Source organism: Bactrocera oleae, chromosome 3, assembly GCF_042242935.1.
Source record: "Bactrocera oleae isolate idBacOlea1 chromosome 3, idBacOlea1, whole genome shotgun sequence".
Lineage (NCBI taxonomy): Eukaryota > Metazoa > Arthropoda > Insecta > Diptera > Tephritidae > Bactrocera > Bactrocera oleae.
The window spans coordinates 67,856,874-67,883,517 of record NC_091537.1 but is presented as its reverse complement, the minus strand read 5'-3'; the positions used below and the strand labels follow the sequence as shown (position 1 = coordinate 67,883,517).

The following is a 26,644-nucleotide window of genomic DNA, read 5'->3' as shown; positions in this document are numbered from 1 at the left end:
ACCTATTATTGAAGAGGCGAAAATAAAAATGAATACTGCCGACGAAGATCTACTTGAAAGCTATGAAAACCGTATTGAAAGGATGTAAAGCTTCATAGAAAAATATATAGACGAATTGACCATCAAATACAGCACTCCTTATATCAATGTTGAAACAGAAGATTTATCTTGTGAAGTCATGGACATAGTGCGAATGTTAAAGAAACAAAAAACAGTAAATTTAAAGAAAACAGAAGACAAATTGGAACTGCCAAAGATAGAATTACCAAAGTTCTCTGGTGAATTACGAGAATGGCAACAATTTAAAGAGCTTTTTGAGGAGTATGTTCATGATAATAAAGACATTAGTGACTCCAAAAAGCTGAGCTATTTAAAAACATGTCTGCAAGGAGATGCCAGACAAATGGTTAGTCACCTGATAATAGGATCAGGTGCAAATTACAATACCGCCTGGGAGTTGCTGGTACGCAGGAATGATAATACGCGCAAACAGTTTAACGACAATTTAGAGCGGCTGGTAGAGTTACCAATGCTGACAGATGAATCAGCGTATAAAATGAAAAAGTTTTTGGACACCGCGAATGAAAGCATCGCCATAATCAAGAAAAAAGGAACGTTAGAGGACGTATTAGCACAACTAGTGTTAAGAAAATTTTCTAAACAGTTACTTCAAGAGTATGAAAACACCGTTCGAAAACCGACTGAGATACAAAATTTGTCGGATGCAATTTCATTCCTGGAGCACCAATACAATACTCAGAATTCCATGCAAGAATCAAATAAACATTTGTTTCGAGGTGTAAACTGGCAACAACAAAACAGATCATATAATTTGCCTACAGAAACAAAGAGACAAACAGGAACGATAAGTTCTCGAAAAAATTGTAATTATTGCAAAATGGCAGGACATGAAATAACTCGATGCGAAAGGTATCAAAAATTAGATGTCGAACGTCGAATAGACGTAGTGCGCAAGAATCAGCTATGTTTTAGATGCTTAGGACAACACGCAACAAAAACTTGCTACAGAGCATGGAAATGCATGGTATGCGACAAATCACATAATACGTTGCTACATGAAGATAAGCCAAGTACGCAAAAAATATCGTCAACTATGACTAAGCAGAAAAAAGAGGAGACATCTTTAGCAACCGCTATCATAAAGGTGAGAACACCAAAAGGAGTCTTAGAACTACGGGCTTTAATAGACAGTGGTTCGCAGAAAACGCTTATTTCTGAGGAAGCAGTTCAGATGTTAGGATTACCGAAAGTAAAGGTAACGACTGAGATAAGCGGCGTTTCAGCAGAATGCGTAGAAGTCTCGCGTCACAAAGTAAATCTGGAAATAAGACCCAGATTTATTAGTAAGTTTGTAGCGGAAACAGAGGCCTTGGTGTTATCGAAATTACACAAAGCACTTCCTATAAAAAGCTTTGAAAAGAAGGCGTATATATGGAAAAACAAATTACTAGCAGATCCAAATTTCAATAAACCAAGTCGCATAGATGTAGTAATTGGAGCTGACGTATATCCAAAGATAATTAAAGAGGGTATACTAAAAGTTAAAGTTGGGTTGGATTGTGTCTGGTAATATTGAAAGATCCAGAAGCAAAGAAGTAATAGCAGCAATGACAACACTTAAACTAGATGAATTAGAAAGATTCTGGGAAATGGAAAAGGATGAAGAAGAACCTAAACCAGAAGATGACATATGCGAGCAGAAATATATAAATACGACAACACGAGATTTAGCAGATGGACGATTTGTAGTAGCCATTCCATTTAAAAAGGAGAAAGAGCTTGGAGAGTCTAGGAAGACAGCGGTTGCACGACTTATCAGTATGGAAAAGAGATTTGATACGAGAAAAGATCTAAAAGACGACTATCAAAAGTTCATGCAGGAATATCAAGAGATGGGGCACATAAAGGAAGTAGAAAAAATGGGTCAAGGTAAATATTATTTGCCCCATCAAGCAGTAATTAAAAAAGAAAGCACCACAACAAAATTGAGAGTGGTCTTTGACGCATCTGCAAAAACAACAAATGGTTATAGTTTGAATGACGTTATGCTAATCGGGCCGAAATTACAAAAATACATTGTAGATATCATCCTAAAGTGGCGTATGTGGCGTTATGTGATGAGTGCTGACGTCGAAAAGATGTATCGACAAATAAAAGTCAGAGAGGAAGATCAGGAATATCAGTATATTCTATGGAGAGAAAACCCGCAAGATAAAATAAAAGAATTTAAACTTACAACAGTCACATACGGCACAGCAGCAGCACCATTTTTAGCAGTAAGAACGTTGCAGGAGACTGGTAACATTTACAGGAAAACCAATGAAAACGTACATGATGTCATAAATAACGATTTTTACATGGACGATCTCATGACTGGAGGTCACACTATTCAAGAATGTAAAAAATTGCGCGGGGAATTGATACAAGCGTTAAATAATTCAGGATTTCATTTGAGAAAATGGCTATCAAATAATCCCAAAATAATTGATGAGTATACACAGGAAACAAATGAAATTATTCAAATCGAAGAAACAGATAAATATCCTCAAACTAAAGGATAATAAAAAATTCCACGGCTTTGAAGAAAAGCATAAATCTCTGAAAAAGTGAGATATAACAAATTAATAAACGTGTAAAAGCAAACCTTATAATAACAGACAGCATAAACCGTTTGAACAAAACAAAAATCTCCGAAAAATTAAGAAAAGAGTGGAAAAAATTAAAACTGGATACATTACGAAGACTTAAGAATAAAAAAAGGCAGAAATCCTACGACGACCACAGAAAAATAAATAACTCTACAATGGAGCAACAACTAGCCCAACTAAGCGCCCAAATGACCATAATGATGAACCAGATGCAGCAACAAACAGCTGACTTCACGGAGAGAATAGCTTCGCTAGAACAACAAAACGCTCCGCACGAATTAGTTTTATACGACGAAGTAAAACTAAATATCAGTGACCCCAAGGATGTCGACCTTGAGTTATTCAAATCTCTACCCAAATTTGACGGGATTAAAGAGCAGTACAGATCATGGAGATCACAGGTTTGGACCTTCATGGAAGCTATAAAAATCTTCCAGAATCATCCAAAATATTATAGCGCCCTGGGAATATTACGAACAAAAATCACAGGACCAGCTGCTAATATTCTGACGAACCACAACACCAAATTGAATTTTTATTCAATAATTAACAGATTAGACTATACGTATGCGGACCAACGCCCATTATATGTGCTTCTCGACGAAATGAAGAGAATCACCCAGGGTAGAAAAACTCTTGCAGAGTTTCACAGTGAGGTTTCTAAGGCCCTTAACTTAGCCTTAACAAAAATTGAGATGTCCAATGATGACAATAACGAGGGAATGAAAACATACACTAACCAGGAAGCAGTAAGAACTTTCATTATTGGGTTAAACTCTAAATATACCAGCGGTACATTGTATAGCCATAACCCAGGAAATCTAGAATCAGCATACGCGACAGCCTGCACCATTTTTCACGACAACGTGAGAGAGGAACTTGAGACACAGTTCAGACCTCTAAACCAACGTCAACATCATTCAAACCAGAATCAACCACCACATAGAGAAGAGGAACAATTACCAACCAACTTCATCGAGATCAACAACAACCATCAGGGATACAATGCACGATATAGCCAAAATAATCACCCACGTCGAGAAGAGAGGTACCAAAATCAGTATAGACAACCAGGAATAATAATGCTGTAAGTGCCAATTATAATAATAATTATAGTAATACATATAAGAGAGATAGGACACCTAACTACACTAATACGACTTCTCCGCAAGATAAGAAATTCCAAAGGATAAATAAATTAAACAGAGAAGATCTAGAATCAGTAGTTGTATCAAATTACGAAGAACAATATGAAACAGGCAGTACTTTTTTAGGCGAGTAAACGGGTTGCCCTGCTTACAAACAAAATGCGGCCTAACTGGCACACCCGTTACCTTATTAATCGACACAAGCTCCACTAACAATTACATAAATATAAATTGTAATATAGGAATATCTATTAAATTGAAACCATTTAAAACCAAAACCTTACATGGTTACTCAATCATAAATTCTAAAAAAATAATAACGATGTACGGACATCATTTAACATTTTACGAAATTAGGGAATTAAACGACTTTGACATTATACTCGGAGAACAGGGATTACGCCAAATGAAGGCAGAAATTAATTTATTTGACTATAGGTTGAAGTATAAAAAAAGAAGACTTTAGAAGTAGAACCAAAAATTAATTACACAATAAATAATGAAAAACTTAAAGATCAAGTAGAAGAACTAATGAAAAGAAATAATAATACTAATGGAAAGTTGCCCTTTACAACCACAATACAAGCAACTATCAAGACTGAATCAGAAGACCCCATATGGACAAAACAATATCCATATCCCATGTCCGATCACGACTTTGTCAAGAAAGAAATTGAGAAACTTTTAAATGACGGTATAATACAACCAAGCAAAAGCCCATATAATTCACCAATATGGACTGTTCCAAAAAAGGGTACCGATGACCAAGGGAAACCCAAGCGACGAATTGTTGTTGATTTCCAAAAAATAAATTCCCATACGATTACTGACAGATATCCAATTCCAGATATTAATATGACAATACAAAACCTTGGAAAAGCAAAGATTTTTTCCACAATAGACTTAGAATCAGGCTTTCATCAAATATTAATTAAAGAATCTGGTCGAGAAAAAACAGCATTCTCTGTCAACGGCGCGAAGTATGAATTTATAAGAATGCCATTCGGATTAAAAAATGCACCCTCAATCTTTCAACGATGCATTGACGACATACTAAGAGAATACATTGGAAAGTTCGCATATGTTTATATTGATGATGTGTTAATTTATTCATCTACTGCAGAAGAACATATGGAACACCTTCGGATTATAATCAACGCTTTACATAATGCAAATATGAAATTTGAGACGAAAAGTCACATTTTTTCCAAGATACAGTCGAATACCTTGGACATATTATAAAACATAATAGGATAACAGTTGATCCAAAAAAAATTGAAATAATAAAAAATTACCCACAACTAACAAATTTAAAAGAATTGAGTTCTTTTCTAGGACTTGCTAGTTATTACAGAAAATTTATTAAAGACTTTGCAAAAATCACTAAACCATTAACTATTCATTTAAGAGGTGAATTAGGTATGATAAAAAAGAACCAAAGTAATAAGATACTTGTGAATTTAGACACAGCAGCTGTAGAAGCTTTAGAAAAAATAAAAAATGCATTACAAGAACAGGTCAACCAATTGCATTTATTTCACGCACATTAAATAAAACGGAGCAAAATTATAGTACTAATGAGAAGGAATTATTAGCAATTGTATGGTCTTTACAAAAACTTAGGAATTATTTATATGGCGTGGCAGATTTAACAATCTACACTGATCATTAATCCTTAATATTTTCTATTTCCGAGAAAACCCCAAATACAAAATTGAAAAGGTGGAAAATTTTAATTGAAGAATATGGTGCTAAGTTAGTCTATAAACCTGGACACCAGAATGTCGTTGCAGATGCGCTTTCGCGTCAGCAAATCAACAATACAACAAATTGTTCCGATCACTCACTACAAAGTTCCCCTGTCGAAACTATGAAAAAAGTTAAACAACCACTTAACTCTTTCAAAAATCAAATAATTATTTTACAAGATAATGAAAGGAATGAAGTCTTCAATCAAACAATATTTCCCGGGCAATTTAGACACACAATATTTTATAAAGATACCCCGGATTTACTATCTAAACTTAAAGATGTAGTTAATCCAAAAGTTACTAATGCGATGAAGATAGATGAGGAAATACTATTTCACTTAAAAGAAGAAATTATCTCCGCCTTCCCAAACTATAACCTGGTGCTAGCCCAAAATAAGTTAAATGACGTAACTTCCATAAACGAACAAAGAGAAATCGTCACACAAACACATCAACGTGCTCACAGGAACTACAAAAATAATAAGCAAGAAATATTGTTGTCCCATTACTGGCCCAATATTAAAGAAATGTGTCGTAAACTAGTCGTAGGCTGTGAAATATGTCTACAGCACAAATATGAAAGAAAACCAAATAAACAACCTATAGGAAAAACTCCAATACCAACTCGAGTAAGAGAATATATACAAATGGACATATTTCATATAAACAATATGCTGTATCTTAGCTCAATAGATAGGTACTCCAAATATTGTTATTTACGAAAACTAAATATAAAGATAGATTGCCATGAATCAATAGAAGAAATACTCACACAAGTTTACCCAAATGCTAAATATCTCATGACTGATAACGATTAGATATAATACATTCAGTTACTCCAGTACACCATTCAACTTCCAACGCTCAAGTAGAACGGTTACATAGCACAATTATAGAACTTTGTCAAAGTTTAGCAGCTGAAAACAAAACCGCGCCTGGTGAAGAAATTTTCAACGCTGTTCGAGAATGCTAAAGGACTATTCACTCTTCCACAGGACACAAACCTGAAGACATATTTTTCAATAGGGAAAAATATACCAATATCAAGGATATCTTGGAGCAAAAACAGGATAAACTACTAAAATATCATAACAAAAGCAGAAAAAATATAACATATAAAACAGGTGATATTATATATAGCAAGACAGATCGACCTAATAAGCTTGCAACAAAATATAATAAACACAAAGTGAAAGAAGATCGCGGAGACACGATTTTAACAGTGAGGGGAAAGGTTATACATAAAGATAACATTAGGAAGCAAAGTACACAATGCAAAGAATAAGAGTCATAAACTTTTGCCTATTTATTTCATTGGCTTCATTTGCATTTGCTGAAAAAATAACAAACCTTTCAGGTAGAAGATATATTTTAACCGAAACGGACGACGTTTATACATATAATAGCTCAGCCTACCTGTATCATATAGCCAACCTTTCGACAATATCAGCGCCTTATGAAAATATAATGAGAACAAGATACAGTAACATACAATCCCAGGAAGAAAGTATTCTCATTAATAAAATAGAAACACTGAAAACACAACTGATACCATCCGAGCATCTTATCATCGTTGCAATAGTTTTGACTGGTCCAGCAGTTGGTCAAACAGTCCTCATACCCCGCATCCCAATGATACCCAACGACTTACCTTTCAATTTTAAAAGAATACAATTTCCGCTTAAATTATCTTTCGCAGTCACAATAAATAAATCACAGGGGACAAACATTCAAACACGTGGGGATCGATTTACGCCAAGACTGTTTTTCGCACGGCCAGTTATATTATATGTCGCGTTATCAAGATCGGTTTGTGGCGAAAATCAATATGTTCTTCTGCCACAAGATAATAAAACAAAAAATGTAGTATATACAGAAGTTCTTAAAAATAATTAAATTTACTTTAAAAATTGTACAGATATAGTTTGGAACTCGAAAAAAAAACATAGATTTTATCCTGAAAATTCTGCGGGAACTCGACCATTCCGAAAATCCCGCAAGAACGGGAACTATGTGGGAAGAACCAAAAAAGCGGGAAGTCTCTATTCCACGCGGACGAAGTCGCGGGCAAAAGTTAGTAAATAACTAAATTTGTAGAAACTTGGAACAAAAAAGAGCCAGAAAGTCAAAATATGAAAAGCTAAATAAATCAATGTCGATGTGGTTCAATCAAATGATGGAGACCAACGCCCGAGTAACTGGTCCAGTGATTTTTGAAAAAGCACAGCAGTTTGCTATAAAATTCGGTATACCTGATTTTAAACCTAGTCCGGGCTGGCTCCAAAGGTGGAAGAAAAACGAAAATATACATACGGCTGAAGAATTTAAGCAAAATGTGCTCCCACTTTTACTACAAAAGTATGCGTTAGAAGATTTTTATAACGCTGACGAGACGGGTCTTATATATAAAGCTCTGCCTACTGGGTCCTACGTTGCGGGAAGCCAAGCATCCAGTGGGTTTAAGACGCCAAAAGAGAGAATCACATTGCTTTTTATAACCAACTGTATTGGTACAAACAAATATGTGTATGCAATCGGCAAATATAAGAACCCAAGATGTTTTAGGGGAAAGATCATTCCTATCCCGTACAAATTTAATAAAAAAGCGTGGATAACCAGTACTATATGGAGAGAAATTATAAAAGAGCTAGATGATAAGTTTACCATAAAAAATAAAAAGATATTACTCTTAATTGATAATGCTTAATGCCACAAATTAGATTTTGAACCAAAAAGCATTGAATTGTATTTATGCCACCTTTTACTACAAGTTTAATTCAACCTTTGGACCAAGGTATGTTATATTTGCCAATTTTAGTTCATACCAAAATTTTTTTTCTTTTTTTATATGTTACAGCAATTATCCAGTTCTTCAAATCACATTACAGAAAGTGCCTAGTCCGCGAACAAGTTTTAGCTGAAGAGGGCGGAATAATGGCTAAATTTTTAAAAAGCATCTCTATTTAGAGGGCTTTGTATATCATCAAACGCACATGGTGGCTTGTCACTCCACAAACAATTCAAAATTGTTTTAAAAAGGCGGGAATTCACGATGGGATCCATGTGGCAGATTCATTAGATGATATTAATTCAAGTGATGTATAAGTATATTGTGAAACCGACGGCTTTGCTTCAGATGATGTTTCCGAGACTGTAGACTACGAAACTTTTTTTAAAAACATAGTTGATTTAGAAAAAGAGAACTGTTTCGGAGCTACAAACGAAGATGATATAATAAATGAAATACAGGAAGATGAAATTGAAGAAAACTCTGCAGATAGGGCCGTGCAGCCTAGCAGAGAAGAAGCGCTGCATGCCTTGTTTATACTGAAGCAGTATTTAAATGACAATGATAACATAATAAACATTGAGCAAATTCTCTTTAATGAACGAGACAAATCACTTGTTCAAAAAAAAAATAATTAACTATTTTGTAACTTCCCAATCAATTTGAAGCTTCCAATTACTTGGCTTAAAAATAAATTACCCTTTGAATGCGTTGATTTTGAAATAAATTTAATGTTTTGTTAATTTTTATTTTTTTTTTATTTTATGCAAAAGTTTAAGTGTAATAAATAAACTGTATTTGTTTTGTTTAACATAAGCCATCGAATTGTTTTCTACTTATCATAAACCAAAATGTTATCAGATTCAGTGTATGCTTATAAGAAATATGTTTCTTATATAAGGTATCTCTCTATTATATATAAAAGTTTTCTGCTGCTGTCGGGAATCAACTAACATAAGAGATAAGCAAAAATTATGCATGTTCGTTTGTGTGTCCAAACTTTATTCGCAGAAATTGAAGTTGCAGTCTTTTGTCTGGAAATAAAAAATTGCATGATATAATCAGAATTTGTGTGTCTTTTTATCAGTTGGTCTATTTATCTCTAACGGTTAACATGGGTCGTAAACTGTTGAAAGATTTGACGGAAGAAGAAAAATTAGAACGTGTAGCACGTCGAAAGGACGTGGTGCATCTTTGACGTCAATTGTACGTTGCGTTTTCCAGGTGTCGCAGTATGTCTGGCATTAAAATTGAATGTAAACTCAAGGAGAAAGTAATTCGAAACATTGTGTTTGAGGAAGTTATACAATAAAAATCCAAAAAAAATATACTGATTAAAAATTAAAAGTGTTGACTATATTATTTTCTTTATTTTTTTCGCATGTTAAGTTTCAGCGAGACTAAAGGTAAGAGCGAGAGTGTGTGGCGGGGGCGGACGTTACTCTTATAAGAAAAGTTTCTTATATGAAGACCCCGCTTATTAGAAAAACCGGATAAAGGAAACAATTAGGTGACATTTTCGAAGTTTCTTATATGCGGAGTGTACTGTAAATATCTGCATACAATATGTGATATCTACGCTTCACATACACATCGTACATATACATATGTACGTACATACATATATATCATAGATACGTATAGATAAGTGACATAGCATATCACTTATTAGACAGGAATACACAAAATTAAAATAAACATATGTAAACATACCTATCAGCTAACACACATTGTAAAATATAAATACTAGAGATAAGAACATATTTTATAACAATAAAAATGCACTATCAATAACAACCCAAATATAACAATAGAAACTAATAGTTCTATCTGTTAGTAAACAGATAACTATCGATACAGCTCAATCGTATAAATAGCACTAAGATTTATGTAAACTAGTTAGTCTTAAGAATATCAATAAAGAGCACACATTTCGGTGCAGCTGAAAAGTATATTTCTTTCTACTCATATCGTGTAAACGATATTAACTCGCACCAAAGGAAACTTTTAAACTTCAAAATTTGAACTTAGAATGTGTATTGAAGAAGTTGTGTACAAACAAAATTTGGAATTGTGAACAAATACACATTTGGAAAAATTACATAGAGTATTAATACAAAACAAAATATTGATATTCGAGTGTGTGTGATATGAATTTATTGATTCTGACACATAAGAGTTTTCTAGAACTTACAAATTTGGCGAAGTGACGGTTACATACGAAGTTTTGAAATACAGAAAACAACGAGTTAATTTGAAATTTAAAATTGAAGTATAATTCGCCGCACAGCATTATACTGTGTAGAGTGAAGAAGAGACAGCAGAAATCAACGAGTTAATGTAAAATTGAAATGTAATTCGCCGCACAGCATTATAAATAAAAGGAAGGTTTAGCTAGTCATATTTGTAAGCAAGGTGTAGTCAAAACCAAACAAAAGGTATATAAGTTACGACGCACATTTGCAAAGATTAGTTCTTATAGAAGCAAACGCAGTGGCAGTTACTATTACATTTCTATTACTTAATATTACTACTTTAACCAAACATTAATAATTAAATTAAATTTTTAAATGTATTTATTTCCTTGATCGATTCAGTACATATTAGAACGTAATCATACATGTTCGTACAAATAAGCATACTTACATTAATAGTAAATCCGAATTGGAATATACTTGTATGTATGTAATTTTGAAATTGCAGTACTGATGTAATTTTTTCTCATAAATACATAACAAACGTTTATACCAGTTATCGTAACAAAAATTATAAAGTTGCATATGTAACAAAAACCATAAAGTTGCATATGTAACATAATCCAGTTGACTAAACGAAAGACGCTGCTTCAGCAATAGCACCTGCACACGCATCCGGTTAAATACTAATTGCTGACGCCGCATCAACGAATCAGCAAAATATTTTATAAAGTAACAAATAGAATAAGTTACCTTTTAGCTTAAGTCAAAAATGTAGTTGAGTTGTAAAATATACTTCGATAAAGAAGGTCATACTGACCTTAAAATTAAATTTTTTTGAATTTTTAATAACGAAATTCAATAATTTACCTTATCTTTTTTATATTAATATTTATATTTAAGTACACATATGTTATCACTTGAATAATTTGCAAAACATTGTATTTTACTATACCTATTACACAGGCCAACAAAAAAATATTTTCTGTTTGGTGCCGCTAATTTTATGATATATCTTGACCAATTGGCCTATAAGACGGCGCGTGAAGCTGTCAAAACGTTGAAGCTACGTTCAGGTTTGTATCGATCGATCATAACCTAAAAACTGTGTTTTATCATACCTAATGTTTGGTCACCGATTGAGAACCAATGCATTATACGGTCATATGTTCTAATACACTTTTTGCTATTTATTGTTATTTATTTATTTGCCTAAAATATTCAAGGGCAAGCATTAGAAGTCATTCACCTCAATGCAGTCAATAATTGTATTTGCATTGTGTACATACTTACATATTTATTTGCTTGCTTGCTCTTGCTTTGTACATTTATGCTACCGCTACGTTTTCGTCCAAGTTAATACATGACCTACACTGAACCCAACTGATAACAGCTAGCATACATATACATCCGCATAGCAGCGATAAGCACGACATCACTCGATCACGCAAGCAATGCATGATCAAACTAGACTTAACCAATCAGAATACGACACGCTACTCTAGCCATAACTATAAAAAAGCAGAACGCATGCAGGACTCGTTCACATTTTGAATATATCTATAAGCATAGCCGGTAATAATATTGTAAAATATTAAATATTCAATAAAGAAACCCAGGAGGAATCCTGGTGAAATATATTTTTAAATAATATCCAAAAAATATTATTAATTGGCGCCCGACCAGGGACCCACTAACAAAAGGATTCATATAAAAATCCTTAAAAGTGATAAATACATAAAAGGATTCAGGAAATAAAATCCTACAAAGTATTTAAGTGTCCAAATAAAAAACTAAATTAAAAGAACTTGATGAATCATAAAGAATTCAGAAATAAAATACAAAGCATTTAAAAATTCTAATGAAACAATTGAGAAAACAAAAACAAAATGCACAAGCTGATATTACCGCGTTGTAATCCATTGTAATGGATCTCCAGCGAAGATTTGCTGAAGCACAAATAGGTTCCGCTCCAGTGGAGGAAGTCAGAGACGAAATTTGCGTATATACAGATCCAAAGGAAGTAGATTTAAATCTATTCAAAGCTGCATTAACAACATTCAGTGGGGACTACTACGAGTATCGCAATTGGAGAAAGATAGTCACTACACTGATGAACAATGTAAGACAGTTCCGAGGACAAAACATATATACAGAAGCATTGATCTTACTGAGAGGCAAAGTAACAGGAAAAGCTGCGCAAATTTTGATCACGAAGCTGAATTTTATGAAATCATAGATAGACTTGACAACTCGTATGCTGATCAACGACCACTCTACGTTCTAGAGGAGGACATGATGAGGATTAGACAAACGGAGAAGACGTTACATATATATTTTGATCATCTGAATCAAGCTTTAAACGTGGTACTCTTAAAAATAGAGATGACCCACAAGAACGAGAACGTGATCGACGCACTTTCAAATAAAGTTCAATTAAAAGCAGTACGAACGTTCAAAGCAGGATTGAGAAGTGCGGCAACAAAAAAATGCACTTTACTCGAGATCTTGCACCAACCTAATGGAAGCATATGGGATAGCTCGCACAATGCAGCACGACTCTCACTATTATCAGTTGGAATATGTTCCAAGAATGGCATGCAGTACCCACAAGGCATGCAGAGGCAGTATCAACAGCAACGTCTCCTGAATCAAGAACCGCCACCTGAACCAATGGATGTCGACTCATCTGGCCGTTTCCGTAGACAAACATTCCATCAACCACAGAGAAATCAACAGATGCAGCAACAACAGCAGCCCCAACCACACAACCCATTTAGACAGGCAATACAGAGTTTTGGTCAACAATTCAAAAGGACAAGAGATGAAGCATCAAACGCGTACCAGAGAAAGGCACAACGCATAAACCAAATAGGCGACCAAGAAGACAATAAATCGCTCTATAACGAAGTATCCTCTAGCGTAAGTTATACTAATAAACGTGTAGCACCCAATGGAAGATACGTGTATATATTAATAGACTCTGGTGCAACGAGCAGTTATATTAGTAAAATTTATCCTTTTGCAGATAGGATCAAGTTAGAAAAACCTATCAAATTTAATACTCTTCATGGGACTTCAACAGTTACACACAAACGAGAGATTAACCTTGTAGGGTTTGATTTAGAATTGTTTGAGACAGAAGATTTAAAGGAATTTGATATAATTTTAGGAGAAGACTCCTTGAGGAAAATGAAAGCTAGGATAGATCTGTTCGACTATTCGGCAACATTTGAAAAGGAAGAAATAAATGAAAACAAAACAGAAGAAAGAATTAATTATACAATAGGAGATAAAACATATGAAAATGATATAAAGAATTTAATGAAAAATAATTATAATAACGAAATACTACCTTTCACAACTATGATTCAGGCAGAGGACTACATAGATTTACTAAATACGCATATATTCGTAAATTAGGAAGTAAACTACATTTTCATGAAATAATAGAAGAAGTGTTATCACAAATTTTTCCGAACTGTACCGAACTCATGACAGATAACGAAAGCATATTCGTCGGCATAGGCACGACCGCACTATTAAATAAACTACAAATTAAACATGAAAAGACAACAAATAATCATTCAACTTCCAACGCGCAAGTGGAAAGGTTACATTCAACGATATTAGAAATCGCGAGGACTTTAGCTATCTGTCGTTAGCAACTACAACTACGGAAGAAGAAATATTCTCAGCAGTCAAGGAATATAATAGGACTATTCATTCGGTGATAAAGGAAAAACCAGTGGACTTATTTTTTAATTAAAAGGAAATTAACGAAAAAGTGAAAAATAATATAGAAAAAACCAAGAACGTATGTTAGAATACCATAATAAAAAAAGAAGCCAAAAAGATTTTAGTAGTAGAAGAGAAAAATATAACAAAAGATATATTAAACACATAGTAAAAGAAAATAAAGAAAATTACAACGAAAAATAAATTAATACACAAGGATAACATACGAAATGTACTACCCGATAATGATATTAATAATTCTAGTGAGCAAATCACTACAATACCAAATAACTAATGTGGAAAATAAAAAGTTTATATTAACCGAAACATATCCGTCATACATTTATAATGAATCTGATTACTTATATCACATGATAAACTTAACAAAAATTTTAGAACATTATGACACACTCTCAACATCATCTAAAAACTCTCCGGAATTACATAGGGACACAGCCTTAGTCAGCAGAATAGAAGTGTTAAAAAATCAATTAATAATTAGAAGAAAGAAAAGGAGCATACATTTCTTAGGATCAGCACTTAGTTTTATAACAGGCGTGCCAGATCATGACGATATGATAAAAATAAAACAACAAATTAATGGTATAGTAGAAAATAATAATAAACAGAGGTTAATTGTTATAGCAAAACACCTCAATATAATATAAACTTATAAAATCCATATCAATGCAGACCTGCTGAGACTACATTTTCAGTACTTGTCAATATCGTTACCTTTATATTTTAATAAAGGAATCATGTTACATTATATTTTTGCCAGACATTTACTACGTTTGCATTTCCGGCACATGCCAATGTTTTAATACATAATTCTTTGGAATTATTTCATAACACATTTTAATTCTTTCCAAATAATTATTCTTTCGATTTCAAATATGCAAGGTAGGCATTTTAATAGTATAAGTAATAGCGATATTGTAATTTACAGTTAGTCTTTAACTTTATTTCTGTATCGAACAGAGTAATAAAGAAACGGTTTTTAAAATAAAATAAAAAGTTGTTTTTTTATTTTTCTAAAAACCCGGTAGCAAAAGTGGCGCAGTCGGTAGGATACCGTTGTCCTATCCGTCGTTAAGAAACGAAGAGTAGTGTACGTGAATTTTAATTCTTAAAAACGGACAAAAGATAGTCCTAACTTTTAAATTTAGTGCAAAAATAAAGAAATTTTTGTTACAAAAAAAAAAGGGACAAAAGATAGTCCTAAATTTAAAAAACTTAGTGCAAAAATAAGGAAATTTTGTTGCGAACAAAACTTTTGAAAAAGAAAAGAAAGACAAACCCTTAAAGAAAAATTTGGTGAAAAAAAAAAAATCAACAACACAATAATCATCTCTAAACCAATAAGACATCATAAGCAGTCGGACAACACAAGCAACGTTCAGCAGCAATCACAATACCCCACGGCAATAAGGTAGAAATAAATTAAATTAAATCTTTAGATAAAATTAACACGTAATACACATAAAATGGCTCAAGTTAATTTCGATCCCCTAAAATATTTATCAACCTTACCCACATATGATGGTGACCTTAAGGACCTACAGACTTTTATTAACTTAATTGATAGAGTGCATCCAATATTACAAACGTACGACGAACTATCTCAAACAATTTTTTCTGACCTAATTAAGAGTAGACTGAAAGGAAAAGCTAGGGAAATAATAGAAATTAATTGCCAAGCAGTTTCATGGCAAAGCATAAAAGCAGTTCTTCAAAATAATTTCGGAGACAGACTAAGTTCCGACGACCTGTTCGATCTACTCAGAGCTACTACCTTCAAAACTACCAGTCTAGACTTCTTTGACGAAATAAAAAACAAACTTCGACGACTTAACAACAAAACAGTATTCCTCGTTGGGCAAGAGGCAGCGAGTACTGTCGCTCAAAATAATTGCCGCACAGCCCTTAATGTATTCAAATCAAAAATTCCAGAGCCAATGAAGACAATCCTAGCTTGTAGAAACCCCGACACTTTAGAGGGAGCCATGAATATCCTTTTTGAAACAGGATATGCTCACCTTAGAGAGGACAATCAGCAATATTTTCCTCAAAACAGATCTGAACAAAGATACTCAAAACCTAGCTCTCAAAATAAACAAAGTGTAAATCAACAAAATAGGCAGTCTTAAGAATAACCAACATGCCAACCTACAAAATCCTGAAAACTTTAACCGGCAGAATTACCGCATTAACAACTTTGAAAATTTTAACCGGAAAAATTACCGTAATAGCAACTCCGAAAATTTTAACCGGCAAAATTATAGAAATAATAATAACCCCCAAAATTATCCCAATACTACGCAACAAAACCATAATTATCAAAATCGATACGATCCCTCACGACAACTTAACCCAGCGCAAAAAGAATTCTCCCAACAAAATTCTCGCTATCTATCTCCAGAACCCATGGATATAAACAAATATGAATTAGATGGAAATCCTTCGCCACAACTTAAAAATGTACAAGGAGAGTCCTTCCTAAGAAATAAATTCTCGGACGTAGACAGACATGAAAATTTTCACTATACAGCCTCGGAGAACTTCCATATATAAAACTAAAAACAAAATTAGGACACATAAAATTAATAATATATACAGGTGCAACCAACTCAATTTTAAATCCGGGTATATGTCACCCCAAGTGGATTAAGAAGATTAATCCTACTTATATAAACACCTTACAACACAAAATATGTATAAATGAAAAAGCAAGCATTAAAGCTTTTAAAGAATTTGTTACGGAACTCGACGTTATCGATTTTTACATAGTAAAATTCCATGACCTCTATGACGGCTTAATAGGTAACGATCTATTAAGGCCTTTGAAAGCTAATATTAACTATATGAACAATACTATAAAATTTGGGAAAAATACCTTAACTCTCTTTGTCAAAAGCAAAGATGCCGACAAAATAGAGAAAAATGCAACTTTATGTAAAGACATTCATAAGGATATGGAATTAGACTTAGTTCCTCAGTCAGAAAATGCGTTCACGAAGAAGGTGGACCATACAAATTTTAATATTATAGAAGAAAAAGAATACAAACCTCTAAAGGAACAAATTAGGATCCAACATCTTAACTCCGAAGAAAAAACCAAACTCCTACCAATTATAAACAAATATTCGGATATTTTTTACCAAGAAAACACCGAATTGGGTTTTACTTCTGCGATCAAACATGAAATAAGGACTACCGATAACGAGCCGATTTTTACCAAATCATATAGATACCCATATATTCACAAAAACGAGGTAGAAAAACAAATTCAGGAAATGCTCGACAATAAAATAATAAGACATAGTAATTCGCCATACTCAGCACCCATATGGATAGTAGCGAAGAAGGCTGACGCCAGTGGGAAAACTAAATGGAGACTCGTAATCGACTATCGTAAACTTAATGAAGTTACGATAGACGATAAATACCCAATTCCTAATATCGACGAAATACTAGACAAATTAGGCCGATGTCAATATTTCACTACCCTTGACTTAGTAAAAGGATTTCACCAAATAGAGGTAGAAAAAAAGACATTCACAAGACAGCCTTCAGTGTCGAAGGAGGACACTACGAATTTTTGCGAATGCCGTTTGGTCTGAAGACAGCACCAGCGACATTCCAAAGGCTCATGAATAACATTCTTAAAGACTACATTAATAAAATCTGCCTTGTATATTTAGATGATATCATTATTTTCTCAACTTCTCTACAGGAACATTTAGATTCCATAAAACTAATCTTTAACCGCTTAAAAGAAGCTAATCTTAAAGTTCAGTTGGACAAATCAGAATTCCTAAAAAAGGAAACTGAATTCCTTGGCCACATAGTAACACCCGATGGCATAAGGGCAAATCCCAAAAAAAATAGAGTGTGTAAAAAATTTTCCAATCCCTAAGACCCCTAAACAAATAAAACAATTTCTCGGCTTAACCGGGAAAATTCATAAAAGATTATTCTTCAATCGCTAAACCCATGACCAAATATTTGAAAAAAGACGCAAAAATTAACATCTCAGACCCAAATTATGAAGAAAGTTTTAATACACTTAAAACATTATTAATTCACGACCCAATTCTAGCGTATCCCGACTTCACAAAGAAATTTACTCTCACAACAGACGCTAGTAACTATGCTTTAGGTGCAGTCCTTTCACAAGACAACCATCCCATTTGTTACGCGAGCCGTTCTCTTAACGAACATGAAATTAATTATAGTACTATAGAAAAAGAACTCTTAGCAATTATTTGGGCAACTAAATACTTTAGGCCATATCTCTTTGGACGCAAATTTCTGATCGAAACTGATCATAAACCCTTGACATGGCTTTTTTCCATCAAGGAACCCAATTCAAAACTCGTCAGATGGAGATTGAAATTATCTGAATTCGACTACGAGATAAAATACAAAAAGGGAACTAAAAATAGCAACGCAGATGCGCTATCTCGTATCGAGCATGAACCAATGAACGTAAATGCATTAGAATCCGACAGATCAACAATCAAGGATACTTCCTCCCCACTAAACCTATTCAAAAATCAAATAATTATCAAAAAAATTACATCAGGATCCATGAGATCACAAAATAAATCCATTTTTAAAAATACGAGAAAAATCATACAAATCAAGCAGTTAGATAGGGATACGACCATTATACTACTTAAAAACCATTTTTATCCTACACAACTGAATGCAGTCTTCATAGATGACGCATTTTACGATGTTTTTAAAACTACTTACGAAGTATTTTCTAATAATGAAAAGTTCAAAATAATAAGATGTTTTACTATATTAGAAGATATAGAAGACGAAAATAAGTTAAGGGAAATCATCGAGAAGGAGCACTTAGACAAAAACCATAGCGGAATACAAGCTGTTTTCGAAGAAATAAAGACACAAATTTACAATCCTAATCTAAAAATTAGGATAACACAATTAATAAATAACTGCGAAATCTGTAATATAGAAAATTACGATAGAAATCCTCCTAAAATATCCTACAAAATCACTGAAACACCTTCAAAACCTCGCGAAATCGTTCACATTGATGTTTTTTATACATTAGAAAAACTAATTTTTATGACAATGATTGACAAGTTTACAAAATTTGCTGTAGCTTATAGAATTAATGGAAGAAATTGGATTGAATTCAAAACTAAACTATTACTTTAACACTTACGGTAAAATCAAAAAAATTATTGTTGATAACGAACTCGGCTTCAAAGCCATACCAATGCAACAATTCTTAAAGGACGAAAATATTGCAATACACTACACATCTAATAGTAACCACACTTCAAATGCAGATATTAAAAGATTGCATAATATCATCAATGAACATATTAGACTTTTGAGACACAATGAAAGGAGCCGCCATGAGACAGTAAAAGAAAAAATTTTAAGGATAATAGGTTTTTATAATAACACTATACACAGTACCACAAAAACTAAACCAATCGACTTTATAAATGGAAAAATCCATGAAGACAAATATGAAGAAATCCATGACTTAATTTGGAAGAAAAAAGAAAACTATATAAAAAAATTAAACAAGGATAGAAAAGATGTTGATATTCAAGAAGGTACCAACTTTATAAAAGAAATTAGAGGTGGTAAGAACCATAGAAAATACAGAAAAATAGATTCTAGCATAATTGATGAAGAGCATTTACAGGACACTAATAATGGATTAAAATATTATAAAGCACATATAAAACCAAATAAGAAATATCAGGATAACAATAACCCTAGAATAAAAGCTAGACATTGAAACCCCAGATACTACTACTCGTATATACACTCTTTTAGATGATACTTCGGAATTTGACGATCGCATTTTTATCGACCATCTCTGCACAATCTATCGACATTCAAGATTTAACCAACAATAATGGATATATAGCGATCAAAACAGGAGAACAAAAAGTAATTGATCGATACAACAAAATACTTCACATTGTTAACGTAACTGCATACACGGACACACTAAATTTAATCTATGAAAACTTACAAACACTTGACGCTAGCACGGTCGAAACTAAGACATTATTAGACACCATAAATAAAAATTTTGCCTTACTAAAAGGAAAAGTAGATGGCTTAAACCCACACTTTAGACAAAGAAGAGGACTAATAAACGTATTGGGAAAAGGGCTAAAGTTTCTTGCAGGAACTATGGACAATGATGACGATCTTGAAATAAGCAACTCACTGAAATCACTATATAAAAACGAAGAATCCTTGACAAACCAAATTAACAATCTCACCTTTATCAACCATTTTATATCCACACAAATACGAAACATTACTGAACACATAAACCAAAAACAAATCATAATAGGAAATTACTTAAACGAATTTAAGCATTATATACAAAATAAAATAACAACAATAGAAGAGGAAATGAAGTTTATGGAACACATTTACCAAATAAACAATGACATTTCACTCTTACGAGATCATGTCGACGATATTGGACAAATAATATTCTCTAGCAAATTGGGAATAATTCCCACGGACATTTTAACAAACACGGAGCTTGACTTGATAGATGACTTTGACAGTTACACAGGTATTAAAATAGCTATCGCCTTACATGACAACAATATTATTATAATCCTTCAGATCCCTTCCTTTTCAAAAGAAATTTTATCGAAAATTATATTTGAGCCAATTCCTAATATAAACAACAAAACAATTATATTGAATAACTATGAAATGTTAATAGATTCAAAAAATAACATTTTTGATGTAGATATTAAAGATAACCTTAAGAAAAATTTAATTCAAATATCTAACAAATGTATTTCAAACATATTAAACTATGAAGAAGCATACTGCGATATGCGAATTTTACATGAATCAAGTGTAATTGAAATCCTTTCTGGTGTACTAATATTTAAAAATTTCTATTTCAAAGTAGAACATAATTGTAACAATATTGATATCAAAATAAGCGGAAATTTTTTAATAAAATTTGAAAATTGTGAAATTAACACAAACAACAAAAACTTTAATAATGTCAAACTAAAATTCTACGATTTATTTATTTTACCTAATATTATAACAAAAATCAAAGAAAAATCGAATAATTTTCCTAATTTGAAGTTAGAATCATTATATTTAAAACAAATTGAACATGAGAAATATATTCAACAAATACAATATCAAACAAAAAAATCAAATTTCATCAATATAAACATAAACATAATAATTGTCATTACCATTATAATATTAGTAATATTTACTACATATAAGACAAATAAAAAACTGTCTATTTTGCATATTTCGTCGGAGCCTCAATCTAACAGTGGGAGTGTTATAGCAAAACACCTCAATATAATATAAATACATTTTCAGTACTTGTCATTATCGTTACCTTTATATTTTAATAAAGGAATCATGTTACATTATATTTTTGCCAGACATTTACTACGTTTGCATTTCCGGCACATGCCAATGTTTTAATACATAATTCTTTGGAATTATTTTATAAAACATTTTAATTCTTTCCAAATAATTATTCTTTCGATTTCAAATATGCAAGGTAGGCATTTTAATAGTATAAGTAATAGCGATATTGTAATTTACAGTTAGTCTTTAACTTTATTTCTGAGGTTTTTAAAATAAAATAAAAAGTTGTTTTTTTTATTTTTCTAAAAACCCGGTAGCAAAAGTGTTAATCAACACTCACTTCGAAAAACTGTTGGAATCCTTTAATTATAAAACAATTCATCAACAAGAAATACTCAAAGAACTTGAAGATTTAACTTTAACAATAAAATTTGCTAAAAATAAAAACTTTTACTCTGCATCGTTAAACACGGAAGATATAGAAAAAATTATTAAATTAGAGAATTCAGACATTCCTGTAATAAATATAATGGAATATTCAGACATACACACTTGTAGAATTAATAACACATTTATTATTATATATAAATACCCTATAATTAAACAAAAATGTGAAACATATGATATTACCCCAATAGCATATCGACATGGAAAGTTACAATTAGACAATAAAGTATCTAAATGTAAAAATGAAATAAAAAGAATTAACAAATGTAAAAATATTTTATCAAAATTTATATGTCAAGAAACTAAAACAGATACTCGTACAATACCAATGTTATTAAACCTCAAAGCACAATGCAATGTAAAAGAAGAATCAAATGAAGAAATAATTGAAATCAATGAAGGAAATATTTTAATAAATGGTAAAAATAAAATAAATAATGAAACTATCACAGGAACATACCTAGTGCAGTTTAAAGAAAGTATAAAAATAAATAATATAACATTTCACAATCAAAACGAGGAAATTAAAAAATGTATCTTGTTACATTAAATTAACGGATAACAGCTAGCATACATATACATCCGCATAGCAGCGATAAGCACATCACTCGATCACGCAAGCAATGCATGATCAAACTAGACTTAACCAATCAGAATACGACACGCTACTTAAGTTACACTATTTTATCAACTAACCAAAGTACGACACGCTACTCTAGCCATAACTATAAAAGAGCAGAGCGCAAGTTAATACCAGTATCAACGACACTTATACACAAGTATATGAGAAACGCTGATAAAGCCAGATCTGTCCTAATCAAATAAACAAGAGTATCAAACACAAGACTTTGAACTCATACCACACCATACCCGAATGCAAGACATGCATACACATGCATAGGCATGCATAGGCCGCATGATAAGCACTTGTTTACAACAAATAATACAATTAGACTTTAGGCCTAAGCCACAAAACATGAATATGTTATCAACTTAACGAATAATATATAACCCATAGGATAATACGAAAACATGTTCATTAAGTATGTGAATTCCTAAGAATAAAGATCATATTCTGCAAAAGAAAATATATATTTTTTAACCATTCATAAGTATATGAATTAACTGGGGGCTCAACCGCTCTTTGCTGGGAAGGAGGAGATTGCACAACAGGACTTAAGAATCTTCGGAGCGCATAAAGAAGGACATCTAAATCCGTAAGCTGAAATCTTTAGTAAAGAAAGCCAAAATCTTTAAATCTTCCTCAACGAAGACAGACACTCACAAAATGAGTCAAGGAGCAAAACGGACAATGCCAAACGAGGACATAAATCCTTCAGCTACAGTCCATACCACTCCTGAAAACTACATAATGTCCTACATTCAGAATCAGTTATCGAAATTGGACGAGGAAAGGAGAAAGGACAAGGAGTTAATATTACGGATGTTCCAAACTACAAATCCTAATACTAGCGAAACTTCTACTCCAACAATATACCAAGAAGCCACGATGCAATACCAGAATGTAACAGATGTACAAATCGAAGTAATAAAGGAATTGCCTATTTTCCAAGGGAACAAAGAAGAATATACGATATGGAAGTCACATGTAATGAAAGTCATGGAACCACTCCAAGTATTCCAGAACACACCTCAATTCTACAATATCATTACAACCTTCAGAAGAAGAATCACGGGGCATGCAGATATGTTACTTGAATGCAACAACACACCTCTCAACTTCTACAGTATCATGGAAGCTTTGGACGCACTATATCACGACCTAAACGCACTGTATGAAATACAAGAACACATGAAGAACTTGGCACAACAACCAACAGAAGTTTGGACACTTATTTCCAATACACATTGACATTGCACAGGAAGCTGATAAAAAATACAGTGGACCTTCTAAAAACAGAAATAAATAACAAATATATTGAACAAGAATCTATAACACAACTTATTAAAGGATTAAAAAATAAAAGTTTGGTAACAGCCTTAGCATCTAATCAATATCAAAGCTTAATGCAAACATATAAGTTAACTCCGGAACTTCAACTAGGTTGAATTTTGCCAATGGTCAACCATTCTACACGCGCATTCGCATAATTGCTGACACCTCAACATAGTTTGCGTAAACAACAGTCAGCTAAATATCAATAAATTGAAGTAAACAACGATCAGCAAAAATATCGATTTTGCAATAACAACAAATAGGGCGCACATTGAAGTGCAACGTGAGTGTGGCCAATAGTAGGTGTAATTTTAAGTTAAGCTAATAATTGTAATTAATCTTAAGTTGGATTCAAAATAAAGAAGTTGATGTGCGGACAAAGGTCCGCAAGCTTTTTAAAAATAACTAATAAAGTATAATTAATTAACTGGCGCCCGAGCAGGGACCGGATTAAAGTTCGCGTTAAAATAACCTCGAAACAAATTTTCTAAATCGTGTGTCAAACTAGGCCGACTTACGTGTGTGAACCAAAAGGATAAGCCAACTCGCAGGTGAAGTGGAATAATCTGCAACTAGGCTAAGCGTACAGATAAAGTGTAATAATCTGCAACCAGGCTGTGCGTACAGATAAAGTGGAATAATACACACCAAGAACGCGAACCTAGAGCCGGTCCAGCGTTGGATTCCTATAGGAAACGAACGCACGCTTCCAATGTGCGACGATTCGGAGGTGCCAGAGTAGCCGACAAAATTAGCAAAAAGGAATCACACCCCACCGCCAGGAAGTGAATAGAGTAAGAATAGACTTAAGAATAAAATTTAAGAATAAAAATATTAGTAAAGAATTAAGAAGAATGTAAAGAATGTAAAAAGAATACAAAGTGTAAAAGAATATAAGGAAAAAAAGAAGAATTTATAAAATAGTGAAGAATTAAAAAGAATATATTACAAAGCGTTAAAGAAAATAAGATAAAAATCCCTCCTCCCGCTGTGCTAAACGCACATGCACCTAACCAACCTCCTCAACCAACTGCCTCTTCTTCAGGTTCATTTAATATGGATCAATTAACAGTTAGTAACATTCTAAGGCAAGAAGGAAGAAATATGGTACAGACGGCTCTCAATCCGAATGCCAATTTCTCTAACATTTCTGATGTAACCATCGACCACGGTCTTTCAAACCACATAACAGAAGTCGAAAAAATACCAGACGTAGTTAGATGCCTGCGTGAGTTGTCAGGTAATCCAGGGGAATATAACTCTTGGAAGAAAAGCGTAGATCGTATTCTGCAAATCTACGAACCCCTTAAAGGAACTCTGAAATATTACGGCATTCTTAACGTTGTAAGGAATAAAGTAGTGGGCAACGCTGACATTGCCCTCGAATCCTACAACACACCTCTGGATTGGAAAGCCATCTCTAGATGCCTTACCCTCCATTACGCCGATAAGCGGGATATAGATACCTAAGAGTATCAAATGACGTCTTTAGTGCAGGGCAACCTCACCATTCATGAATTCTATCAACGCGTTTATTCCCATCTTTCTCTTATTCTAAACAAACTTGGCTGCATGGACGTTAGTGCGGAATCCATGCATCTACTTACTCGAACATACCGGGACAAAGCCCCCGACACGTTTATACGAGGACTGAAAGGTGACCTTCCAAGACTTCTTGGCATGAGAGAACCGGTAGACCTTCCGCAAGCTCTCCACCTTTGTCTAAAGCTAGAGGATCAAAACTTTCGTTCTCACTACGCTTTAAGTCAAAATAAGAAGACTCACGATTTCCGACCACTCCTCCCACCCAGAAAAACGGTTAACGACTTTTATCCCCAATTGGCATATATCCCAAGACCCCAAATGCAACCACAAAACTTTGCGAATTATATATTCAATAACTCAACAATTAAATAAACGACCAGCATTTCAGTAATATTGAAGCAGGAACTATAGAAACTATCCCCACAATTCTTCAACCGATCCCACTAGAAAAAGATCAAGATAGAGGAGTTCTCTCTCTAGAAGCACTGAAAGATCTGCACATCAAAAACGCAGACGAAATCAGTTATATTAAAAATGCTACATTTTCCCTCGGAGGCCTAACAATGACAGCAATTCCAATAATTATAATAATTATTTACATCCTAAAGAAACGTTCCGTAAAAATCCAATATGTGGGAAAAGAGGTCATAAAGCCAGTGCAAACTGAAACAAGCCAAGAAGATACGCCAGGCACTACTAGTTACACTCCCACATATGTAAGTTTCAAGAACTTACCGTTCTACTAAATGATCGAGGACGATCATCTTTAAAGGGGGAAGAGTTAACTCCGGAACTTGCAAAAGTTCAACTAGGTTGAATTTTGCCAATGGTCAACCATTCTACACGCGCATTCGCATAATTGCTGACACCTCAACATAGTTTGCGTAAACAACAGTCAGCAAACTATTAATAAATAACACTAAAACAATAGTCAGCTAAATATCATTAAATTGAAGTCAACAACGATCAGCAAAAATATCGATTTTGCAATAACAACAAATAGGGCGCATATAAAGTGCAACGTGATTGTGG

General features: G+C 33.1%; 1 protein-coding gene across 1 annotated transcript; it reads left to right on the top strand.

Moving 5' to 3' along the window:
• The first annotated feature begins 1,628 nt into the window (after nt 1–1,628).
• LOC138856115 (uncharacterized) lies at nt 1,629–2,582 on the top strand. Its single transcript, XM_070106533.1, has one exon. It carries the CDS (start codon nt 1,629–1,631, stop codon nt 2,580–2,582), a length of 954 nt encoding a protein of 317 aa, XP_069962634.1.
• The last annotated feature ends 24,062 nt before the right edge of the window (nt 2,583–26,644 follow it).